The sequence below is a fragment of the Rhinolophus sinicus genome, linkage group LG12, assembly GCF_036562045.2.
Source record: "Rhinolophus sinicus isolate RSC01 linkage group LG12, ASM3656204v1, whole genome shotgun sequence".
Taxonomy (NCBI): Eukaryota; Metazoa; Chordata; class Mammalia; order Chiroptera; family Rhinolophidae; genus Rhinolophus; species Rhinolophus sinicus.
In genome coordinates, this window is record NC_133761.1 from 49,761,793 (window position 1) to 49,782,711 (window position 20,919).

Below are 20,919 nucleotides of genomic sequence, written 5' to 3' on the forward strand. Positions count from 1 at the left end.
GTGGATCAATGTTCACCAACTAAATTCTTCCTCTCATTTCCCTGTCCGTGTCCAACAACTGACGTGCATCAATTTTTGTATGAAATCAAAGTACCATCTTATCGAATCTATCAGTTAAGCTCTAATTATAAGACTAATGCAATTTATTGTGTTTTTCATTTGCACGTAGATGATAGATAGATAGATAGATAGATAGATAGATAGATAGATAGATAGATAATATTCTAGTTGAAAGGTGTTAAAGAAACTATTAACTTCTAGCACCATGGCAACATAAGCAGTTTACAACTATCAATTGAACAACAACCACAAAGGAAAACACACACAAATAGAAACCTACATCAGCATTAAAAATTCGGGAAGGGTGCCAAAGCACATGCCCCCAACAGTCTAACAATATAGTATATATTGGATCACATTATAACACCCTCCTGAGAAAGCACCACAGGGCTAGATAGAGAAGACTCTGGAAGTCTTAAAACCCCCAAATCTGTGGTGGGAAGCTGAGAACACAGAAGAGAAGGCAGCAAACTAGTTTAGATTCTGTGCACTGAAGTTAATCAACAGCATCCCAAAGCAGCTAAGTAAGGTGGGGCTGTACCAACAGAAACACTACAACCATGAACAGCTTCTCTCTACACTGTGGAGAACAAACGCCAGAGAAATCAGGCATGGCCTCAGCTCGCATGCAGCTGGGCAACTGACAAAGCAGAATACAGGGTGGAAATGTGGCCCAGTGACATGGGTTCATCATACTCAGAGTCAGTATGATACCATGATGAAGTCCTGAGGCTTGGGATTGCTTACAGTCCCTGCTCATTCCCCAATATACTCAATCTGTTAAAAAAAATAAAATAAAATAAAAAATAACCTAATAATGCAAATTGATATTACAAGCACAGTAGCTCCAGCTTCAAAAAAGAGAAACTATGGTATTGAATTATCTAGGGACAATCCACCCACCTTGTCAATAACCAAATATCAGTCCTGTGTAGACTCCTTTAGGTTTGAGGAGAATAAATGGGGAAACAATTCATAAAACTACAAATGTTCCTATGACATAAAATGATATGAAGTAAACTTATGACTGTATATTTTTTGTGCAATTAAAGTATAAAAAATAAATGAGATTGATGTAATAAAAGAAGAGATGAAAGATGACTCATAAGACAGCATGCTATGACTGGAAGGGAACTTGCTAAAGGGCAGATATAGAGAACTGGAGAAAATAAGAAAAATGATGATAATTAAAAATGCAATAATTTATTTATTCTCTATTAACAGCCATATGGAACTTAATTGCCAGTGAAGGGAATTAGAATGGATGCTCTAATATACAGGCTTAATAAGTTTACCTAGATGGAGAAGGAAAAAAGCTAAGAAAAGAATTAAAAAAACAAAGTGATAATTGGGGTATAAAATGCAATAAAACATGCTACTAAATGTCATTTCACAGAATGAACCAGAACAAATAAACAGAAAAATAATTAAACAACAAAAATTAATTAAAAACTGTAATTATTAATACTTTCTGAGCAATTATTATGTAATAGGTACAGTAATAACATATATATATATTCTTAAATTTCAGGAAAGCACTAAGTAGTAGGTACAAATATTATATCCATTTTAGAAAATGAGGCTTAAGTAATAGAACAGGAAATTCTTTTACTTCAACTTAAGAAAACCTGAATCAACAGACTTAAATGATTCAATAGATAATACAAATACATAAAAAAAGAAAAGTATAAACTCCTAGCAATTATGTACCTATGTTTTGAATTTCAAAATGAATTTCAAAATGAATTTCAAAGACAGGAAAGACATTACAGGAATGTAGGCAGGGGAAAAACATATATTTGAAACATTATATATATATATATATATATATATATATATATATATATATATATATATATGGAAAATTTCATATATATGTATGCTCCTATATTGACTATATGAAAGCAATGAATCAATATCTACAGTGTTTTAAAGAGGAAAGTTTATCTCATCTATTCTTATATCTAGCTGAGTTGTCAACATATGCAAGGGCTCAGGAATTGAACACCAACATACAACCCTGATAAATTTCTGGAAGAAGCATTCTAGCTTTACAATATATTAGTTAAAAAGACTAACAAAAACAGAATTTAGTAAAGCAGTGACATAAAATTAGCATACATAAATCAATAATTTTCACATATACACACAATAACAATTGATATAATTGAAAGGAAAACCCACATAGTAACACAAAATAAAATAACTAGGAATACGCTTAATAAGAAATATACAAAACCTATACAAGGAAACTTAAAATACGACAAAGCAAACTTGACCAAATGGAAAGACACAGCATGTTCTTGGATAGAAGACTCAAGCCTGTAATTGATCTGAGGAGCAGGTTTGAGGGAGGTAAATCAGGGTTCTATTCTGGTCATGTTGAGACTGACCCTTCAGGACAGAGATGACGTAGGCATCAGATAGATGAGTATAGCACGCCATACTCATCAACAGACTTAAATGATTCAACAGATAATACAAATACACCAAAAACAAACAGCAACAACAAAAAAAACCCAAAAAGTATAAACCCCTAACAATTATGTACCTATATTTTGACTTTCAAAGAGAGGGAAGACATTACAGGGATCTAGGAAGGGGAAAAACATGAAAGCTATAAACTTAGGAGTCCTCAGCATATGTCACTTGCAGCAGTGTGTATATGAAGAAAAGAAAGGCACCTAGGACAGAAATCTGGACATTCCAACATTTACAGATGAGGTGGGGAGTGGAGAGCCATCATAGAAGACGGGCCTAACAGTGTGGGAAGTGACAAAGAAGAGCCATGAGGGTGCTACCCTGGAAGCCAAAGACAATCAAGTCATTCAAGGAGGGAGTGTTCATCCTGTTTTCCCAGTGCCTGTCCCATAGTAGAAATTCAGAAAAGAAGTGTTACATGAATGCAAGTATGAATGAGACAATCAAGACATGAATTTTTCCTAGAAAAATATAAATTGTGAAAACGGACCCAAGAGGTACAAGCAAACAAAAATTTTAGACTAATCTTGTGTGTATTATCTGAATATGTAAATGTACATATGTGTATGTAAACATAACTAAAAATAATCCTAAATTTGAATGAAAAGTTCAAATATAGCTCTAGTTTAAATGAATAATACATTACGACCAATTGTCTAATAGTACCAAATCTCTAGAAACTATTCAGCCAAATGTCCATTGAATTGCTGTAATGGAAATGAAAATCTATTAAGTATTCATGAATGAAATATTGAACATTAAGTGTACAAACAATATGGACTCCTTGGTCTTGGATAAAACCCTAAAGATCATGCAACCCTCTCCCCTGTCTCCAAATGAGCCATCGGCACTTGGTCCTATACCCCATCATTAGTCTCTTCCAACTTGCCACAAACCCTCTTTCAACAAATTATTGTTATCTACAGCTTCAAATAATCCCCAGAGGTCTTCAAACAATCACTCAGCCACCACAAGATAGAAGTCTGGCATGGGTGTCTCTCTTATTTTAAAATATTTTCAGAGAATTTATAGGGTTAGAATTAGACCATACATTATAATAACTACTTAGTCTCTCTGTATGAGCAATTCCAAAGCGGTTTGATTAATTTCATGCAGGCATCCATAAAAGTAACTTTCATAACGTCACCTATGTTCTTGACCATATTTAATTAGAATCATGATGCCAGATTGATTCATCTTTATGTGCAAAATCTATTATATCTTCAGATCAATGATCAATGCTTCTTAGTTGTCTTAAAGTCTAGTACACAGCCTTTCAGTCTGTAGAGGGTGAATTAGTTCATTAAAAAAAAAAAACAACCAACCAACCCAAACCAAATTTTTCAACCTGTCATAAATATGACAAAAGAATATGTGTGATTAATTTTATCCTCTCATATACCTTCAAATGAAGCTTTCAAACATCCTTAAACTATTAAGCAAGCAAATAAAATCAGTTTTTTACACACATTATAGCTATAATGATATCACACATACAAATTATAAGCAACTGTTTCTTACTAGCTTATTATATCTGTGTATTTTCCCTGCTGCTCATACTCACTGAAGTACACTTTCAGTCATGGCTTACAAATAAAAATACTCTTTGAATCCACTTCACCCTTTGAGAAATAATATTCTTTGAAAATCAGTAGTTTCCTGGTTATTAATGACCATGCTGATCTGTTTTTTGTACTGGGGTCTTTTGTCTGGTGCTACAGTTTATAAAGTCAGGCATGCCGTTAAAGTGAAGCTAAAATGTAAACTAGGTGAGAATGTGCCTTTCTCTCCCAATAATTATCTCCTCTTTTCACTTAGTAATAATATGAGGCTGACAATAGCTCCTTCATCTTTATTTAATTGTTTTAATCCCATTTAACCTGTTAGGGTAAGTATTTTACATACTCATGTACCAAAGAAGTAGGGGATGTATACTGGCATTTACGTATAGAATTGGAGCTACATTTTATGATAAAACTTTGCATCTTCATGTACAGTTATTTTTAAACCATTCTGACGTGGTAAGCATCAGAGGTGGTAGCGAAATCCATGCTGAATTCTCTTCTAATCAAAGGGACAGTGGGTTGCGTAGTTATTATATTGCCCTCTTTCTCTGCCATGTCATACTCAGCCACTGTAATTCTAATATTTTGGGGGTTGTTTTGTTTTCTCATTATGTTCTCTAAACAAAATACATCATATTTTCATTTCAGTGATGTGAATTGTTTGCCACATGCAAAGGTTCCTACAAGATATTATGTAAAAGTCATTAAATGCTTTACATATGTAGGGATTTGTTCTAGGCAATGCAGTACTGTTCTCAAAGTCTGGAAATTGGCTCAGTACTGCAAAATAGACATAATGGCCACCACAGTGAATGGATCCATGACTTAAATAAGAGCATCAAAGAAAATCACGTAGGCATGATAGAAAATCAGAATTATAAATAACATTGTTTTCAAATCTCATGCAAAAATGGAGTTAAGACAAAATTATAAATTAATGAGATTTACTTTTATGTGTTTTATGAAGGGAAATTTCATTACTTCATAATCACTTGCTATAAATTATATGTACAATTATTTGTGAACATGTTTAGAGCCCATGCATTCTAACAATCGTAAATCACCTGAATCAAATTTTATAAAATGGAATATTAAATATGTGAAAAATTATAAATATATACTAAATTTTAGATAAATATATGTTGACCATCATAAAATTTGTATAAATGCTAAAAGCATAGTTAAGTCTAACTATAATTTTTCAGGTTTGTTTGGTTGTCAGATTAGCCCTGAGAAAACATATTTCTTAAAAACCACAAAGAACATAATTCTATCAATGGGAAAATGATTTATTTACCTGGATCTTCTATAGTTAAGTTCTTTATTAACCACTGAACAATGTCTGACCCTAGAAAAAGAAAAAAGAAAAACACAAATTTATGTGAACATTTGTTTATATATGTTAATTTTAAGAACTCTCAACTTTTAGCACTCATATTAGTAGGAAAGTTTCTAATTAACAGATTAAAGATCAGCCATATATGGAGTAGTGAAAACATAGTGTGAATATATAGTTTTTCCTCAATGGGCTAAGGTGCAAACCAGGAAATTACTAAATATGAAATATCTAAACATGAAGATTTAATATACCAATAGCGGATGAAGCGATTTGTTCATTTGTTCATTGAATAAATTTTTATTGAATGCTCACTTTGCTTCAAGCGCAATTCTTAGCGTGGCATAACTAATACTTTATAAAATAGTCTGTATAGTCTCTCATTTCTGGTTGCTCCACCTCATCTTGTATCTATGCTTAAGCCAGGCCACATCGTTTGTCAGTGTTTGAACACTCCTGTGTGTTTCAACCCTCTGTGCCTTTAAAGTACTTCTCTCTTTGACTGAAATGTCCTTCCACTAGTTTCGAAACACTCAAGATTCATTCACACAACCAAACTTCCCTTGACCCTCAACTTTGTCTACTGAGCTTACAACACGCTCCATGGAACCTCACTAGAATCTGTGCAGCTTTGCACCACAGTGTTGATCACACAACGTCGCAACTGTTTACTGGCTTAAAGCTCTAGAGTGAGAACCTTGAAGCGGGGTATCATAGTTATCTTTGTCTATTTGGAGCATAGGAAGAGCTCAGTAACGTGTGATGAATTAAAATACATGAGTGACTATGTCTTTCCCTTCATGTGGAAAAAATGAGGGTGAGTCTGCATAAAATGTAATGCTTGAGGTAGATATTGGTGAATGAACAAGACAGAAAGTTAGTTGCTGAAGAGGCATACGCCAAAGTTAAAGAGTGGCTAACAGTCAATAAAAACCACTAATTACACACTTTCTATATACTAGTAGGTGCTGGGAGTAATAGGAACTTGAATCTAATAGAAGCGTTCACACTGCATTCAGCAGGTCTTGAATTCCAAGCTAAAGAATTTGGCAGGTCACTTTTTTTTTCCTCTCCTGCAAAGTAAGCAGAGTAAGAGACATGCAATTATTTGTGAACAGTAGATGAGATTACAAAGTAAGTTGAAGGGCTTTGAGTGGCAGTGTGTGTGGAGCGCCTCAGACCATTCAGAAAGAAAGCAGGGAGTCCAACATTTCTACTGGTTGTGATCCAGGCCTGAGAGGAGAAGGCCCTGAACTAGCTCAGTGTACGGGCGAATTAAAACAAAATTTGGGACTTGTGTCAGGATTTTGGTCAGTGGGAGAATTAACAAAGGAACCCAAGTTTTCCAGTTCAGCGGCACTGCAGATGAACTGAAGGGTGAAAATAAGAGCAGAAACGAGAGTGAAAGGAAGAGGAGTTGATATACCTGGGATGGTCATTTCTATTAAATGCGGCTTTCTCACTTCTGCATAAAATGACAAAATTATGTATGAAAGAGTGATGCATGCATAGTAGGCTGCATCAGGGCTGCATGAATACGTTCCTTGAAGGCAGGGGTGTGTGCTATTCCTCCTTGGATTGCAAACACATAAACCAGTGCCTGATGTGGAAAAAGTGATCAGTAAATGTTAAAAGAAGGGAGGAATGAACAGCGAGATAGCCTTTCTCTATCTTTCTCTAGGAGAGTTTACAGAAGGATGGCATCTGCCACACAAATACTGTTTGACTGGCATGTAATTTTCAGCTACTGTAATCAACCTTCACAAGGACAATTTTCCCCTTCCAAGGCTAACACGTCACCACTCCATCTATAATTAAAGCAAATAAGTAAAAGACACTGAGACATCAATCTCATTTCCTCATCCGTGTTATGGCCCTGCGTAGTAAAGGGGTTTCCCCAGCCTGCCCCTCTGTGGAGGGACGAGACCTGAAGTAGGCTCTGTTCTGAGCCTGTACCACTTCCACAGCTGTCCGTGTTCCCTTTACAGATTACAGCACACCCTTAGCTACCAGTGTCAACTACAGCTATCCGTACCCTGAACCTGAATTTGAGGCACACACACACACACACACACACACACACACACCATGAAATTTTTATAAATATGATATATGAAGACTTTGCAAGCAACCAAAATGTTATAATTTTGATTTGTATCCTTGACAAAACTAAACTCTTTTTGTAATTTCTGTTAAAGTTATTAATGAAAACTTTACCTCCGAATCACAATGGAAGGGGCCCAAATATTCCTGAAGCAAGACATTAAACTTTACAATACAGTTCTTTCAGGGAAATGAGGAGACTCTGCAATGCCCAAATATCTGGCTGAAACCTCAGTGTTGGCAATATGAATATATTTTATTTAACAAATAACATAGTACCGTGTTTTGGAGGGAACAACTGTTCTTAAGATCTCTGGCTAAAAATAAGACATTATATCTGTATATCCGGGCAATATTTTTTTCCAACATTATTCTTAGTTCCTTAAAACAGGCACACTAAATATCTCTCATCATCATCATTAAATAGGAATAATGAACATTTATTGAGTTTCTATGGAAGTCAGGCCACAGACCTGAAATTTTAGGGACACAGAGGGAAGAATGTGGAGTGAAGCAGAGTCACTCTTCTGTGAGCCTCTTGAGGGAAGAAACATCTTACTCATCACATTCCCCCCATTCTCTTCCAAGTGCGACAACGCATACCACCATTAAATATTTATGGAAGGTACGGCTCGATGCTGATAAACATGTACTTTATGCACAAAGGATTCAAAACACTGAAAAATCAGCTGCAACAGTAATTCCCATCCAGCATTTTATGAAACCCCAGTGTATCTCTAATTGCCATAATTTTTAAAACTCTTCATGCAAAACTAATTTCCACTCAGTTTAATTTTAAAAACTGACAAATTTCTATTACATTTGAAAACAATTTTTTTTAAGCTAGCCTATTCCCATTTTGTAAAGCTGAAAGAATTAACCAAATTTTCCTTAATCTTTAAAATAAATAATAGCTACTACCATGTTTTCCTGAAAATAAGACCTAGCCGGACAATCAGCTCTAATGCATCTTTTGGAATAAAAATTAATATAAGACCCAGTAGTATATTATATTATTATATTATATTATATTATATTATATTATATTATATTATATTATACCCAGTCTTATAGTAAAATAAGACCGGGTCTTACATTAATTTTTCTCCAAAAGACACATTAGAGCTGATTATCCAGCTAGGTCTTATTTTCAGGGAAACATGGTATCTCAGCACAATGATTTATTTCTAATGATTACTTATGTTCCCGCTTGTTGATGCATCCTGCCCGATCTTAAACACAACTGGAAAACGATTGTCAGGTTTGAAGATTCATTCAATAAGGCATTCCATGTTCAAATGCTGTATATATCATTTTCAGCACTTTGTTACTAAGACACCTCTTCATTCCCAGGGTGAGCATTATCCCCCACTGATTTGTTCAATCACAGGTGTGTTCCTGGTGAGCTATGGAGGGCATTGATGATTCCTTCCTTCCTTCCTTCCTTCCTTCCTTCCTTCCTTCCTTCCTTCCTTCCTCCCTCCCTCCCTTCCTCCCTTCCTCCCTCCTTCCCTCCCTCTCTCCTTCTCTTTCCTTCTCTCTCTCTCTCTCTTTGTCTTTCTTGTTTTTAGATATATTTGACATACATTATATTAGTTTCAGGTGAACAACATAATGATTTGATATTCCTACATATTGTGAAGTGATCACTACAGTAATTCCTGTTAACATCCATTATCATACAGAGTTACAATTTTTTTTTCTTGTGATAAGAACTTTCAAGATCTACTTTCTTATCAACTTTCAAATATACAGTAGAGTATTATAGTCCTTATGCTGTACATTACACCCTTAAGACTTATTTATTTTATAGCTGAAAGTTTGTATAGTTTGACTACCTTCACCCATTTTGCTGCCCCCTTCCCCCGACTCTGGCAACCACCAATCTGTTCTTCATATCTACAAGTTCAGATTTTTGTTTGCTTGTTTTAGATTCCACATATAAGTGAGATTATATAGTATTTGCCCTTCTCTGTCTGACTTATTCCCTTAGCATAATGTCCTCAAGGTCTATCCATGTTGTCACAAATGACAAGATTTAATTCTTTTTTATGGTTGAATTATACACACACACACACACATATCTTTATTCATCTGTCAATGGACATTTAGATTGCTTCCATATCTTGGCTATTGTAAATGCCGCAGTGAACATAGGGGTGCATATATCTTTTCAAATTAGTGTTTTGGATTTCTCTGTATAACTACCCAGAAGTGGAATTGCTGGATCATATGGTAGTTCTAGTTTTAATATTTTTGAAGGAATCTCCATTGATTCTTTCACATAAGAAACTACTAATATCTAAGATTAATACACCAAGAAGAATTAATACACCAAATTTTGATTTCTTATAGGAAAGCGCTTTTGATTACAAAGAACAATATTTAAGGAAAGTATAAAAAATAAACACATAAATGAAGAAATTTACTAAAAGATACCTTGAACCAAAGGAAAGGAATGCATTTGGGTTTCAAGGAAAATAGAAGCAGGAGTCTTTACAATGTCAGAAACTTCTCTCCTGCTCTCATCTTGGTTCCTTTCTGGACATATTTCTCTAAAAATAGCCGTTGCTGCTTCCCATCCATGAAGTGGGTAGTGAAAGCTCACAGCTCCTGGGTTTACACATCCTCCTCTGAAGGCAGCAGGCAGTATGAGGCTAAATCTCGTAGGCACAATTCCTACTTTCTGATGGAGGGTCTCAGCTTGGGGAAGGCACCCATTCCTATATCAATCAACTGTGGCAAGAAATGTGAAACCAGAGTGCATTAACATAGCTGTGCTGGTGGGAAGCATACAGGGAAACAGTTTCCAGAAAGAATGGATGCTTGGCAAACAAAACAATAGGTATAAGCTACATCTTCCTTCCAGTTCTTCAGCTTTTACATTTTCATAACAAAAAAAGCACAAGAGACAGGGGATGTGGAGCTCAAAAACATGTCAAACTTTGAATGAAATGAGCATGCTCAAAAAAAAAAAAAAAAAGAAATGAGCATGCTCTTCTGCTTTGTTATAAATATAAATTTGTTTCGTTCTATGAAATTATTATATTTCTGAAAGGCAGCGTATGAATACATTTTTGTGGGTGTGAGTAAAACTACACGTAAGGTGCACTAAAAGAATTCAAAAGAACCTCATGGTATGTACGCATTTGTGGGGTTTTATGAGTGTGTATCTTCTAAAGTAAAGAATTTGGTTTTTTTTATTAATAACTTATACCCAATTGACTTTTGTTATGTCTAGATTTTTACATATCAACTATATTTAGAGAAGATTATCCAGTTGTCATTGCATTAAAATTACCTTCTGATCACAGTTTGGAATGGGATTAAATGTATGATGTAAAAGTATTTCTTTCAATCTTCCATAGCTGATAACTCCCCTGAAATCTAGAGACTAACGGGAGAGTAACATCAAAACAGAGATTACTCCTTTTGATAAATCTGAGACACATTTTAAGCCTCAGTCTACATTTTAAAAATGTAGAAAAGAGGACACTTAAATGTATTGTAAATGTGATGACAAAAAGCATATTATCTTGTTGATTACATTTCCTTTCCAGGTTCTTGCTCTTCAGAGTCCTATGGCCCTTGCCCCAAAAGCAGAAACACGGAAAATGTTGGTCTTTTGCATCTGCAAATCAAAGGATCCCCAGTCCAACATTCATAGCAATTACTACCACTGTGCTCTGAAGACAGAAAGAGTAAAATTTTATTTCCCTACTTTCTGGCAAAGCACAATGAAAATAAGTTAGATATGGGGTAGAATTCCTTGATTGTTTTTTCAGCAGATATTTAACTAAGATCATGGGAATTTATCTGAATTTTTAACACACAAAGCAAGAATTTTGTGCCGCTTCAAAGCCTAAGAAGCTTTAAAGATAGGCAGCAAAAACAGCAAGGAAGCAAAAACGACAATAATTAGGGCATAAAAGGAAATTGGGATGACCCTAAGAACTGTTTCCTACCCTCTCCCGGAGATCAAGATGATTAGTACCAACCAGAGGAGCTTTTTCCAAATCATGCTCTGACAAACACCACTTGTGTCTCTTGTATGAAACGCTGAGAGTAAGTGTGGGAAATGCCACAGAATTAGGTGAAGGAAGTGAAAAAACTGTTTCTTGATGTATGCTTTATTGCAATAAAGAGCACTGAAAAATCAAGAGCAGAATAAGTTTGCAGTGGGTCCTCAGGATTGGGATATAGTGAAGGGAACCAAAATTTTGCCACCTAATGTTGCTTTTTGTGATAGTAATTTTAAGCTGCTTATTAAAAAACAAACAAACCAACAACAACAAAAAAAACCCTCAGAAATAGCCTTTGGCCACCCCCACCCCTCCTTTCCTGCCCAACAGATTCAGAGAAACCTGCTTCAGGAAGGGAATCTTAGATGCTGCCATAGCCTAATTTGAATTAAGTATGGTAAATAAGAGGACATCAGACCGGCTCCTGTTAGCCAGATACCCACCCACTGTGTCCCATTGTTTCCGAGTTGCCCAGCAAGAATGTTCCTGCCATGTATGTTCCCCTCTTCCTCAAGTACCTGTAAATTGCCCTCATTCTCACTTCTGAAAGCTAATACCCCTCCCCTCCTTTCTCCTTTCTCCAAAATGTCATATATACTCAATGTTGCCTTAGTGTTTTTGAAATTTTCATGCCTATGTGAATTCCTTATGCACATGTATTAAAAAGTTGATCTTCTCCTGTTAATCTGTCTTTGTCAATTTGATGACTAGTCCAGCTAGAAGAACTTGAAGGTGGGAAGAAAATAATTAATTATTTTTTAGTTCCCACAATATAGAATCCCTTTAAGAAAAAAATTATTACACTTATTTTTTTGGTTCTCCAGTTCTTTAGGCTCACAAAAAAATGAAATAAGTGATAAGTAAAATGTAAAATGTGAAGATATAACTATGAATTTTGAGTTCGCTAATATATTGGAACTTATGAACAATAAATGATTAATTAATTAATCTATCCCATATGTTAGCTGCTCCTGCATAAAGAAATGTCTAGGAGACTTGTCCTCAACATATCTTTTTAAAGCTATACATAGCTTACGTCCAATTGTCTAATTGTCTCTATGAGGCACAGATGAAATGAAGAAAATGTTGATTGATTGATAGACAAAAAGTTCCTCTAGTGTAGTTTACAGCCACAAGAGAATGAAAGAGTAAATTAACATCTACTGAGTTCTGTTACAAGATATGCTAGGTATTTCACATAGGTTTCCATTAAAATCTCTGTCTTGGCTTTCAATATTAAATTCTTTGAAATTAAATAAATAAAAATTTCCAGAACTAAAACAAGAAAAAAAATCCACTATACATATTTGCATGAAAAGTCTTCAGTAACCCTAGCCCTACCCCTAACCCCAGCTCTAGCCCTAACCCTAACCCTAACACTAATACTAACCCTAACCTTGTTGTGCCTGGATAGACTAAAGGACTTGCACAGCATGCAGGCCTTCCGTGGTTTGCCTCTTTTCTACCCCTCAAGTCACACCCTTACCTCTTCTGGACTTTATAACTTGAAATCAACTTGAAATTCTTTAACCATAAGTAGAATGATGCTTCATACTCCATGCTTTTACAAAGACTGTTTATTCTGGTTGGAATTATTTCTTCTATCTAAGACACAGCCCAAGTGTCACTTTCTCCTGAAAGTTGTCTTGGTTATTACCCCCCCTCCTCCTCTTCCATACCGAATTAAAATTTCCTCTCTTGAATCTCATAGCACAGTGTCTACTCCTCCATTACAACTTATTACATTGAATAGATGTTGTCTATATATGGATCACTACACTGTAAACTCCTCAAGGACTAGAGCACAGTACCTGGTAGTGAGTCAAGAACTACTAGCCAGGATTCTAATTGAATTTCCCAAAGACCAAACTCAGAATATAGTAGTCCTGGACACCTTGGAGTTTTCGTGTATTTTGAGTTAGTATATTAGGATTCTTTAATTGTCACTGCTACCTAAATAAACTTTATACTTTCAATGCTATAAAGTTAAGAATCATTTGATTTCTTTGGTTTAAGGACATCTTACAAAATGACCATAGACATTTAATAGTGATTCTTAAATACAATTAAAAATAAAGTAAATTTTGAACAGTACTTTTTAAACTAGAAATTCTCCATTTTGATAAACATGAATAACATTTTATAAATAAATACATGTGTCTTGTTGTAGATGATATTTATTTATGTACTTCCAGTTTACTATGTTTGGTCAATAAAGTTAATATGCTCAGAACTACATTTTTGGTAATTTTATTAAGCATTTTTAGCAGGTACCTGTTTGCTAGCCTGTTTATTTTTTCACAACAGTTTTAGGTTCACGTAATATTGAGAAGGTACAGAGATTTCCCATATAACTCCTATCTTCACACATGCATAATCTCCCCCATTATCAACATACGTTATTAATGTTGTGCATTTGTTATAATTGGTAAACCTATATTGACACATCATTATCAGAGTTCCCAGTTTACATTAGGGTTCACTCTTGGTGTTGTCCATTCTATGAGTTTAGACAAATTTATAATGAAATGTATCCACTATTATAGTATCATACAGAGTAATTTCACTGCCCTCCTCTGTGTTCCACTTATTTATCCCACTCTCCCTTCTAACCCCTAGTAACTGATCTTTTTACTCTCTCCACAGTTTTACCTTTTCCAGAATGTTGTATAGTTGGAATTACACAGTAGATAGCCTTTTCAGATTGGCTTCTTTCACTTAGTAAGATGCATTTAAGTTTCTCTCATGTCTTTTCATGGCTTGATAGTCATTTCTTTCTTAGCACTGAATAATATTCCACTGTTTGAGTGGGGTTTCCAAGAATAAACACTGAGGAAAAGACAGTTTTCAATAAATGCTGCTGGAAAAACTGGATAGTCACATGCAAAAGAATGAAAGTAGTCTTCTATCTTACATCATACATAAGCATCAACTCAAAAATGATTAAAGACTTAAATGCAAGACTTAAAATGATAAAACTCCTAGAAGGAAATATAAGAGAGAAGCTCTTTGACATTGACCTTGACTATAATTTTTTGGATATGACACCAAAAGCTCAGGAAAGCAAAAATAAACAAGTGGGACTATATAAAACTAAAAACCGTCTGTACAGCAGAAGAAACAATCAGCAAAATGAAAAGACAATCTATGAATTGGGAAAAAAATATTTGCAAACCATATATTCAGTAAGGGGTTAATATCAAAACATATAAGGAACTCATATAACTCAATATTAAAAAAATGAACAACCTGATTTAAAAAATGGCCAAAGGACCTGAATAGACATTTTTCTAAAGAAGACATACAAATGGCCAATGCCAACAGGTACTTTTAAAGACACTCAACATCATTAATCATATTAATCATCTGGGGAATACAAATCAAAACCACAATGAGATATCACCTCATATCTTTTAGCATAGCTAATATATATATGTGTGTATATATAAATGGCAAGTACTTATGAGGATGTACAGAAAAGGGAACGCTTGTGCACTATTGGTGGAAATGTAAATTAGTACAGCCAATAGGGAAAACAGTATGGAGATGACTGAAAAAATTAAAAATGGACCTACCACATGACTCAGCAATTCCTTTTCTGGGTATACACTGAAAGAAAATGAAATCAGTACCTCAAAGCAGTTATCTACATGCCCTTGTTTATTGCAGCACTATTCACAAGAGACAAGACATGGAAACAACCTAAGAGTCCATTGACAGATGAATGGATCAAGAAAATGTGATATATGTTGTGTAATATTATTCAGCCTTAAAAAAGAAAAGAAAAGAAAATTCTGCCATTTGTGACAACATGGATGAACTGGATGACATAATGCTAAGTGAAATAAACGAGACACAGAAAGAAAAATACTGCATGATGTCACTTGCAACGTGAACCTAAAAACGTCAAACTCATAAAAGCAGAGAATAGAACAGTGGTTGCCAGGGACTAGAGAGTAAGGAAAATGGGGCAGATGTTGGTCAAAGGGTACAAAGTTTTAGTGGAAGGATGAATCAACTCTGGAGCTCTAGCGTACAACATGGGCACTATAACTACTAACTGCATTGTTCAATTCAAGTTTGCTGAGAGTAGATCTTAAGTGTTCTTACTACAAACAAAAAAAGGTAACGATGTGAAGCAATGAATTAACTTGATTGTAGTAATCATGTCATAATGTATATGTAAATTGGAAAATCATGCTGTAATATATACAATTTTTATTTATCAGTCATACCTTTAAAGCTTAGGGACAAAAAGGAAATATGATAAGAGACCAGACAACTCCCCTGTTCTCTTTGTACCGTGTGAGGGTACAACCAGAAGTCAGCAGTTTGCAACCTAGAAGGTTTTTACCAGAACCAACCATGCTGGCCCCTGATCACAGACTCACAGACTCCAGAACTGTGAAATATAAATTTCTGTTGTTTATAAACCGAGTTTATAATGACTAAGCCCAAGCTGACTAAGATGGAAGACATTTTAGTTGCTTCCAAATTTTGGTAATTATGAATAAAGCTGTAATAAATATTCATATGCAGGGTTTTGTGTGGACATGTTTTCAACTCCTTTGAGCAAATACCAAGAAATGCAATCATTTCATTATATGATAAGAGTAGGTTTAGTTTTGTAAGAAACCACCATACTGTCTATCAAAGTGGCTGCACCATTTTGCATTTCCACCAGCAATGAAGCTCAGTAAAGGAACAATGGTTTCTGCCAGCACTTCTGTCTGAGAGAAAGCTGCCCCTCCAGCGCCTTCCCTATAGCCAGACAATTCAGTTCCTCTCTGTCCCTGGTGCCTTTCAAACATCTGACCCAGCATTGGAGATCAGAGCTAGTGAGTTCCTCAGAGAGTAAGTCCATGCATAGGCCCTTTAAGAGGAATGCCTGGGACGGCAGCCACCCTCCATCTAACTCAGGCACAATCACTGCTGGTTTTCATAGCCAGAAGCTGTGGGGACTTCTTTTTCCAGCACTGAATCCCTGGACTGGGGAGCCTGGTGTGGGGCTGGGACAACTTCATCCTCAGGGGAGATATCCACAGCCAAGACAGCCATCCTAATTTGTAACTGGCACACAAAGGTATGGAGACAAGCCCCTTCTGCATCTTCCCCCTCCTACTAGTCTTGAGGTGGCTTCTTCTTAATGTCCTCAGTCTTAGGACTGCTGTTCAGCTAGACCAGGTGATTCTCAGTAATGGTTGTTCTGTAGTTTAGTTGTAATTTTGATGTGGTTGTGGAGGAGGCAAGAACAGAGTTTAAGTAATCTGACATCTTGACTTTCTGGTACACTATTTTCAAAGGAATCAACTGAGTGATCGTAATTCAGATGGGCTCCTACCTTGCTCACTCTCTTTTAGGGAACTGTTTCATTAATTACGTCCACACATTCTTACAATCACTTCCAAAGTTTTTATTTTGTTTTTTGTAAGGGAAAGATAGAGAAAGTATTGAAATTATAATTTACACACACACACACACACACACACACACACACACATTTTTTTTCCCAAATGCTTTTTTATTATTAAGTTTATTGGAGTGACATTGGTTAGTAAAATTACATCGGTTTCAAGTGTATAATTCTATAATACATTGTGTGTTTAACAACCAAAGTCAAATCTTCTTTTGTCACCATACATTTGACCCCCTTTATCTTCTTCTACCACCCTGCTCCCCCTTACCCTCTGGTAACCACTAAACTGTTGTCTGTGTCTATGAGTTTTTGTTTGTTTGTTTGTTCATATTGTTCTTTTGTTGCTTTCAGTTTTATATTCCACATGAGTGAAGTCACATGGATCTTGACTTTTTCTGTCTGACTTATTTCTCCTAGCATAGCATGACAATCTCAGATCCATCCATGTTGTTGCAAACAGCAGTATTTCATCTTTTCTTATGACTAAGCAATATTCCATTATATATATGTATCACATTTTCTTAATTATATTTTAATTTGATAGAACGCAAAGCATTTTAATTTATAAAATAATAATTATGCTGAATGAGAATAGACAAATAAGAGTACAGACTACATGATTCTATTTACACAAAATTATATGAAATGAAAATTAATCTAGATTGACAAGAAGATGATCCATGGGGTGAAAAGACAAGAGGATGGATTTCAAATGGGCATGAAGAAACTTCTGTGGGGGCAATAGAAATGCTTACTACCTTAATTGTGGTGATGGTTTTAGGGATGTATTTATATGCAAGTCCATAGAATTTTACACTTTAAGACTAGTTTACTAGACATTAATTATATCTCAATAAGTATAAAGCTCACTAGAACTGGAAAGAAACGAAGGGAAGGGAAGGGAAGGGAAGGGAAGGGAAGGGAAGGGAAGGGAAGGGAAGGGAAGGGAAGGGAAGGGAAGGGAAGGGAAGGGAAGGGAAGGGAAGGAAGGAAGGAAGGAAGGAAGGAAGGAAGGAAGGAAGGGGAGAAAGAAAGAAAGAAAGAAAGAAAGAAAGAAAGAAAGAAAGAAAGAAAGAAAGAAAGAAAGAAAGAAAGAGAAAGAAAGAAAGAAAGGTTTTAAATTGCCCTGCTTATGCCTTCATTGTGAATCAAGTGGTAAGATGAAAACATTTTTTCACCACTGAATGGTCCAGAAGTATGGTGTCCAATGCATGAACCACTAGCCACATGGAGCCATTAAAATTAAAGGGAATTAAATTTAAAATTCAGCTTGTCAGTCGCATTAGCCACATTCAAGTGCTCAATTTAAACCACATGTGGCTAATGGCTACTGTATCGGACAGTGTAGATATAGATGTACATCATTGCAGATAGTCTATTGGACAGCATTGGTCCAGACATTACAGTATTACAGAAATAATTCTCTGACTGCGTGTGTGTGTGTGTGTGTGTGTGTGTGTGTGTGTGTGCTTATTCATGTGAAAGGGAACAGCCCAGGGCTTATGATACTATAGCCATACATCAATAACAACAACAACAAAAATCTGTTAATGTCTCTTCCATTCAATTTGGGAAGGACATTTCTGTGAAGTAAGAATAAGAAATAAATTGAGGGAATTTAAAACAAGTGCTCCAAGCCAAATACAAGAGGCAGAAGTCGAAATTAGCTATAAAATAGAAGGAAATTAGATAAATTTGGAAGTAGAATAGTAAGAATAAAGCTTTCTAAGAAAATACAAAACCTAGAAGCCATTAGATAAATAACAGATAAATATGAATTCATATGAATTTAAAAATTCTACACAGAAAAAAGAAAAGGTATATAAATAAAGTAAAAAAAAAAAAAATGAAAGAACTGTGAAATGTTTGTACTTAATCAGAAAAGGGAAGTATTTCTTCTACATTGCCCTCATCTTGATGTTATATTTGATATTTATTGATACTAGATTTCATGTTTGTTTTTTTTCAGCCTCCAGAAGAATTTAAGGTCCATGAAGACATGGCTGTATTTTCAGTGTCTAAAGTAGTGTCTGGCATATAATAATAATTCAATAAATCGTTGGTGAATGAACGGGTGAATATAAATTTAAAACTTTAAGACAATAACGACAGACCAGCAACTCATGAGCAAAGCAGGAAGATATATGAACAAGATGTTCACTAAAAATTAAATGGTTCATATTAAACGATCAATAGCATCTAAATGAATTCTAATTAAAACATGCATAAAAATGCTCAGTCGACACATTGACAAAATGAAAAAAAAAGTATCATAATAGACCATTTTGAGGAAAGGATCAGAAACCAAAACTTTTACACACTTGTCAGTTCAGTCTCTTTGCAGGATAATTTTGAAATATTCATAAAATTATAGCTAACACCTGATAGGTCAGCAAATCCACTATTTTAAAAGTTTGCTCTATTGACGTACTCATACATGTACACAAAGCCATGCACTCACACACACACACACACACACACACACACATATGCTCATTTCATCATTGTCTGTAATAACCCAAAAAAGCAAAGTGTCAGTACAACCTGATATTCTGCTGTTCTGAGCATACGAATGCACTTTGATGAGTGCAAACTGACTCTTAAAAAACAACTTGAGTAAAGAGGATAACAGAATCCATAAAGGGTTTCGTCCTAACCGGAAATTCTGAGTTTGCACCAAAATGTAATTACTGCAAAAAACATGACCCTATTCCAAAGCCTCGTGAAACAGCTTCCCTCCCACTCCTGCACCTGCCTCCAGCAAAACATCCTGGGAATCCACTTACCTGTTCATTAAACCAGAGTCATTTAGCGCTCTTTTTGGGGACTGTGAGCGGATAACAAAAGAGAAGCATCATTCTACCTAGAAGAAGCTCACTGCCTACTAAGGGAAAGTAGCTGCAGAAAGAGAAGAAAGTTGGACTCTGCTGACGCTATGCCTTTACTCCAATACCAAGGCTGGAAATCCTGAAGAATCCACACAGCTCGTACGTCTCCATTATAAATTTAGTCTCCTACCTCAGCTTTCTTACTGATACTCAGTAATTCATTTTCCACCCAGTTGCTTATTCATTTACTTGTTCACTCCACAACCATGAGTACTTGCCATGCAATGATGGGGACACTGGCACACTGGAGAGAAAAGGTAAAAAGAATATGACGCTCATTCTCAAAGAACTCATGGAATGGTACTTGAGGCAAGGAAACAGGAGAATATACTACAACGTGGTAAGTGCTAGGATAGACCTAAGAACAGTCCTCTCTGGGCACAAGTCCATAGGGTATCTAACGTGGATTGAGAGAGAAGGAAGGAGAGGAGACATCAGTCCCTCGTGTTCACGGTTAGCATCCTGTCCCGTTCTCCTTGGAGATTGTTCCAATCTCTCACTACTGGCTCAAATGTCTCAATGATTTCAGTGAGATTGCTCAAAAATGAATGCAAAACACAGAAGGGTAAGTTAACTTAAACGCACAGCCCTACTTTTACTGAGGCATAATTTATGAACACCAAATGCACAGATTTTCAGTTTAAAATTTGATAAGTTCTGACAAATGTATGTACCACTTACAAGGACAGCGCATTTCCATCATCTTCGTAAATGCCCTCATGATCCCTTTTGGTCTAGACGACCCCTTGCCCTGAGAGAGAAAACTAGGATTCTCATTTTTATAACCACGTTTTAGTTTTGCCTGTCCTAGAACTTCATAAAACAAAATCTCACAGGATGTAATAATACTTATTCGTGCCTGGCTTAGTTTGCTCAATGTACTATTTTTGATATTCATACTATTGCATATATCAGTGTTCCCTCTAACTGCTGAGTCATTTCCATTGTACGAATATACCACAATTTGTTTACAGACCTTTGTGTTGTTTCTAGTTTATGGTCACTGCAAATAAAAATGCTAGCAACGTTCGTGTAGATTTATTATTGT

The 20,919-nt window shown here is 35.5% G+C and overlaps 1 protein-coding gene across 6 annotated transcripts in view; it reads right to left on the reverse strand.

Moving 5' to 3' along the window:
- RGS7 (regulator of G protein signaling 7) overlaps positions 1–20,919 on the reverse strand; it is a 439,185-nt gene that overhangs the window by 123,928 nt on the left and 294,338 nt on the right. For 5 of the 6 annotated variants that reach the window (XM_074316786.1, XM_074316787.1, XM_019746833.2 and 2 more), the window contains exon 4: positions 5,404–5,454. The exons of the other annotated variant lie outside the window; for it this stretch is intronic. In XM_074316786.1, coding sequence (XP_074172887.1) covers positions 5,404–5,454 — 51 coding nt within the window. The remainder of the gene's footprint in view (positions 1–5,403; positions 5,455–20,919) is intronic. 6 annotated transcript variants of the gene reach the window in all.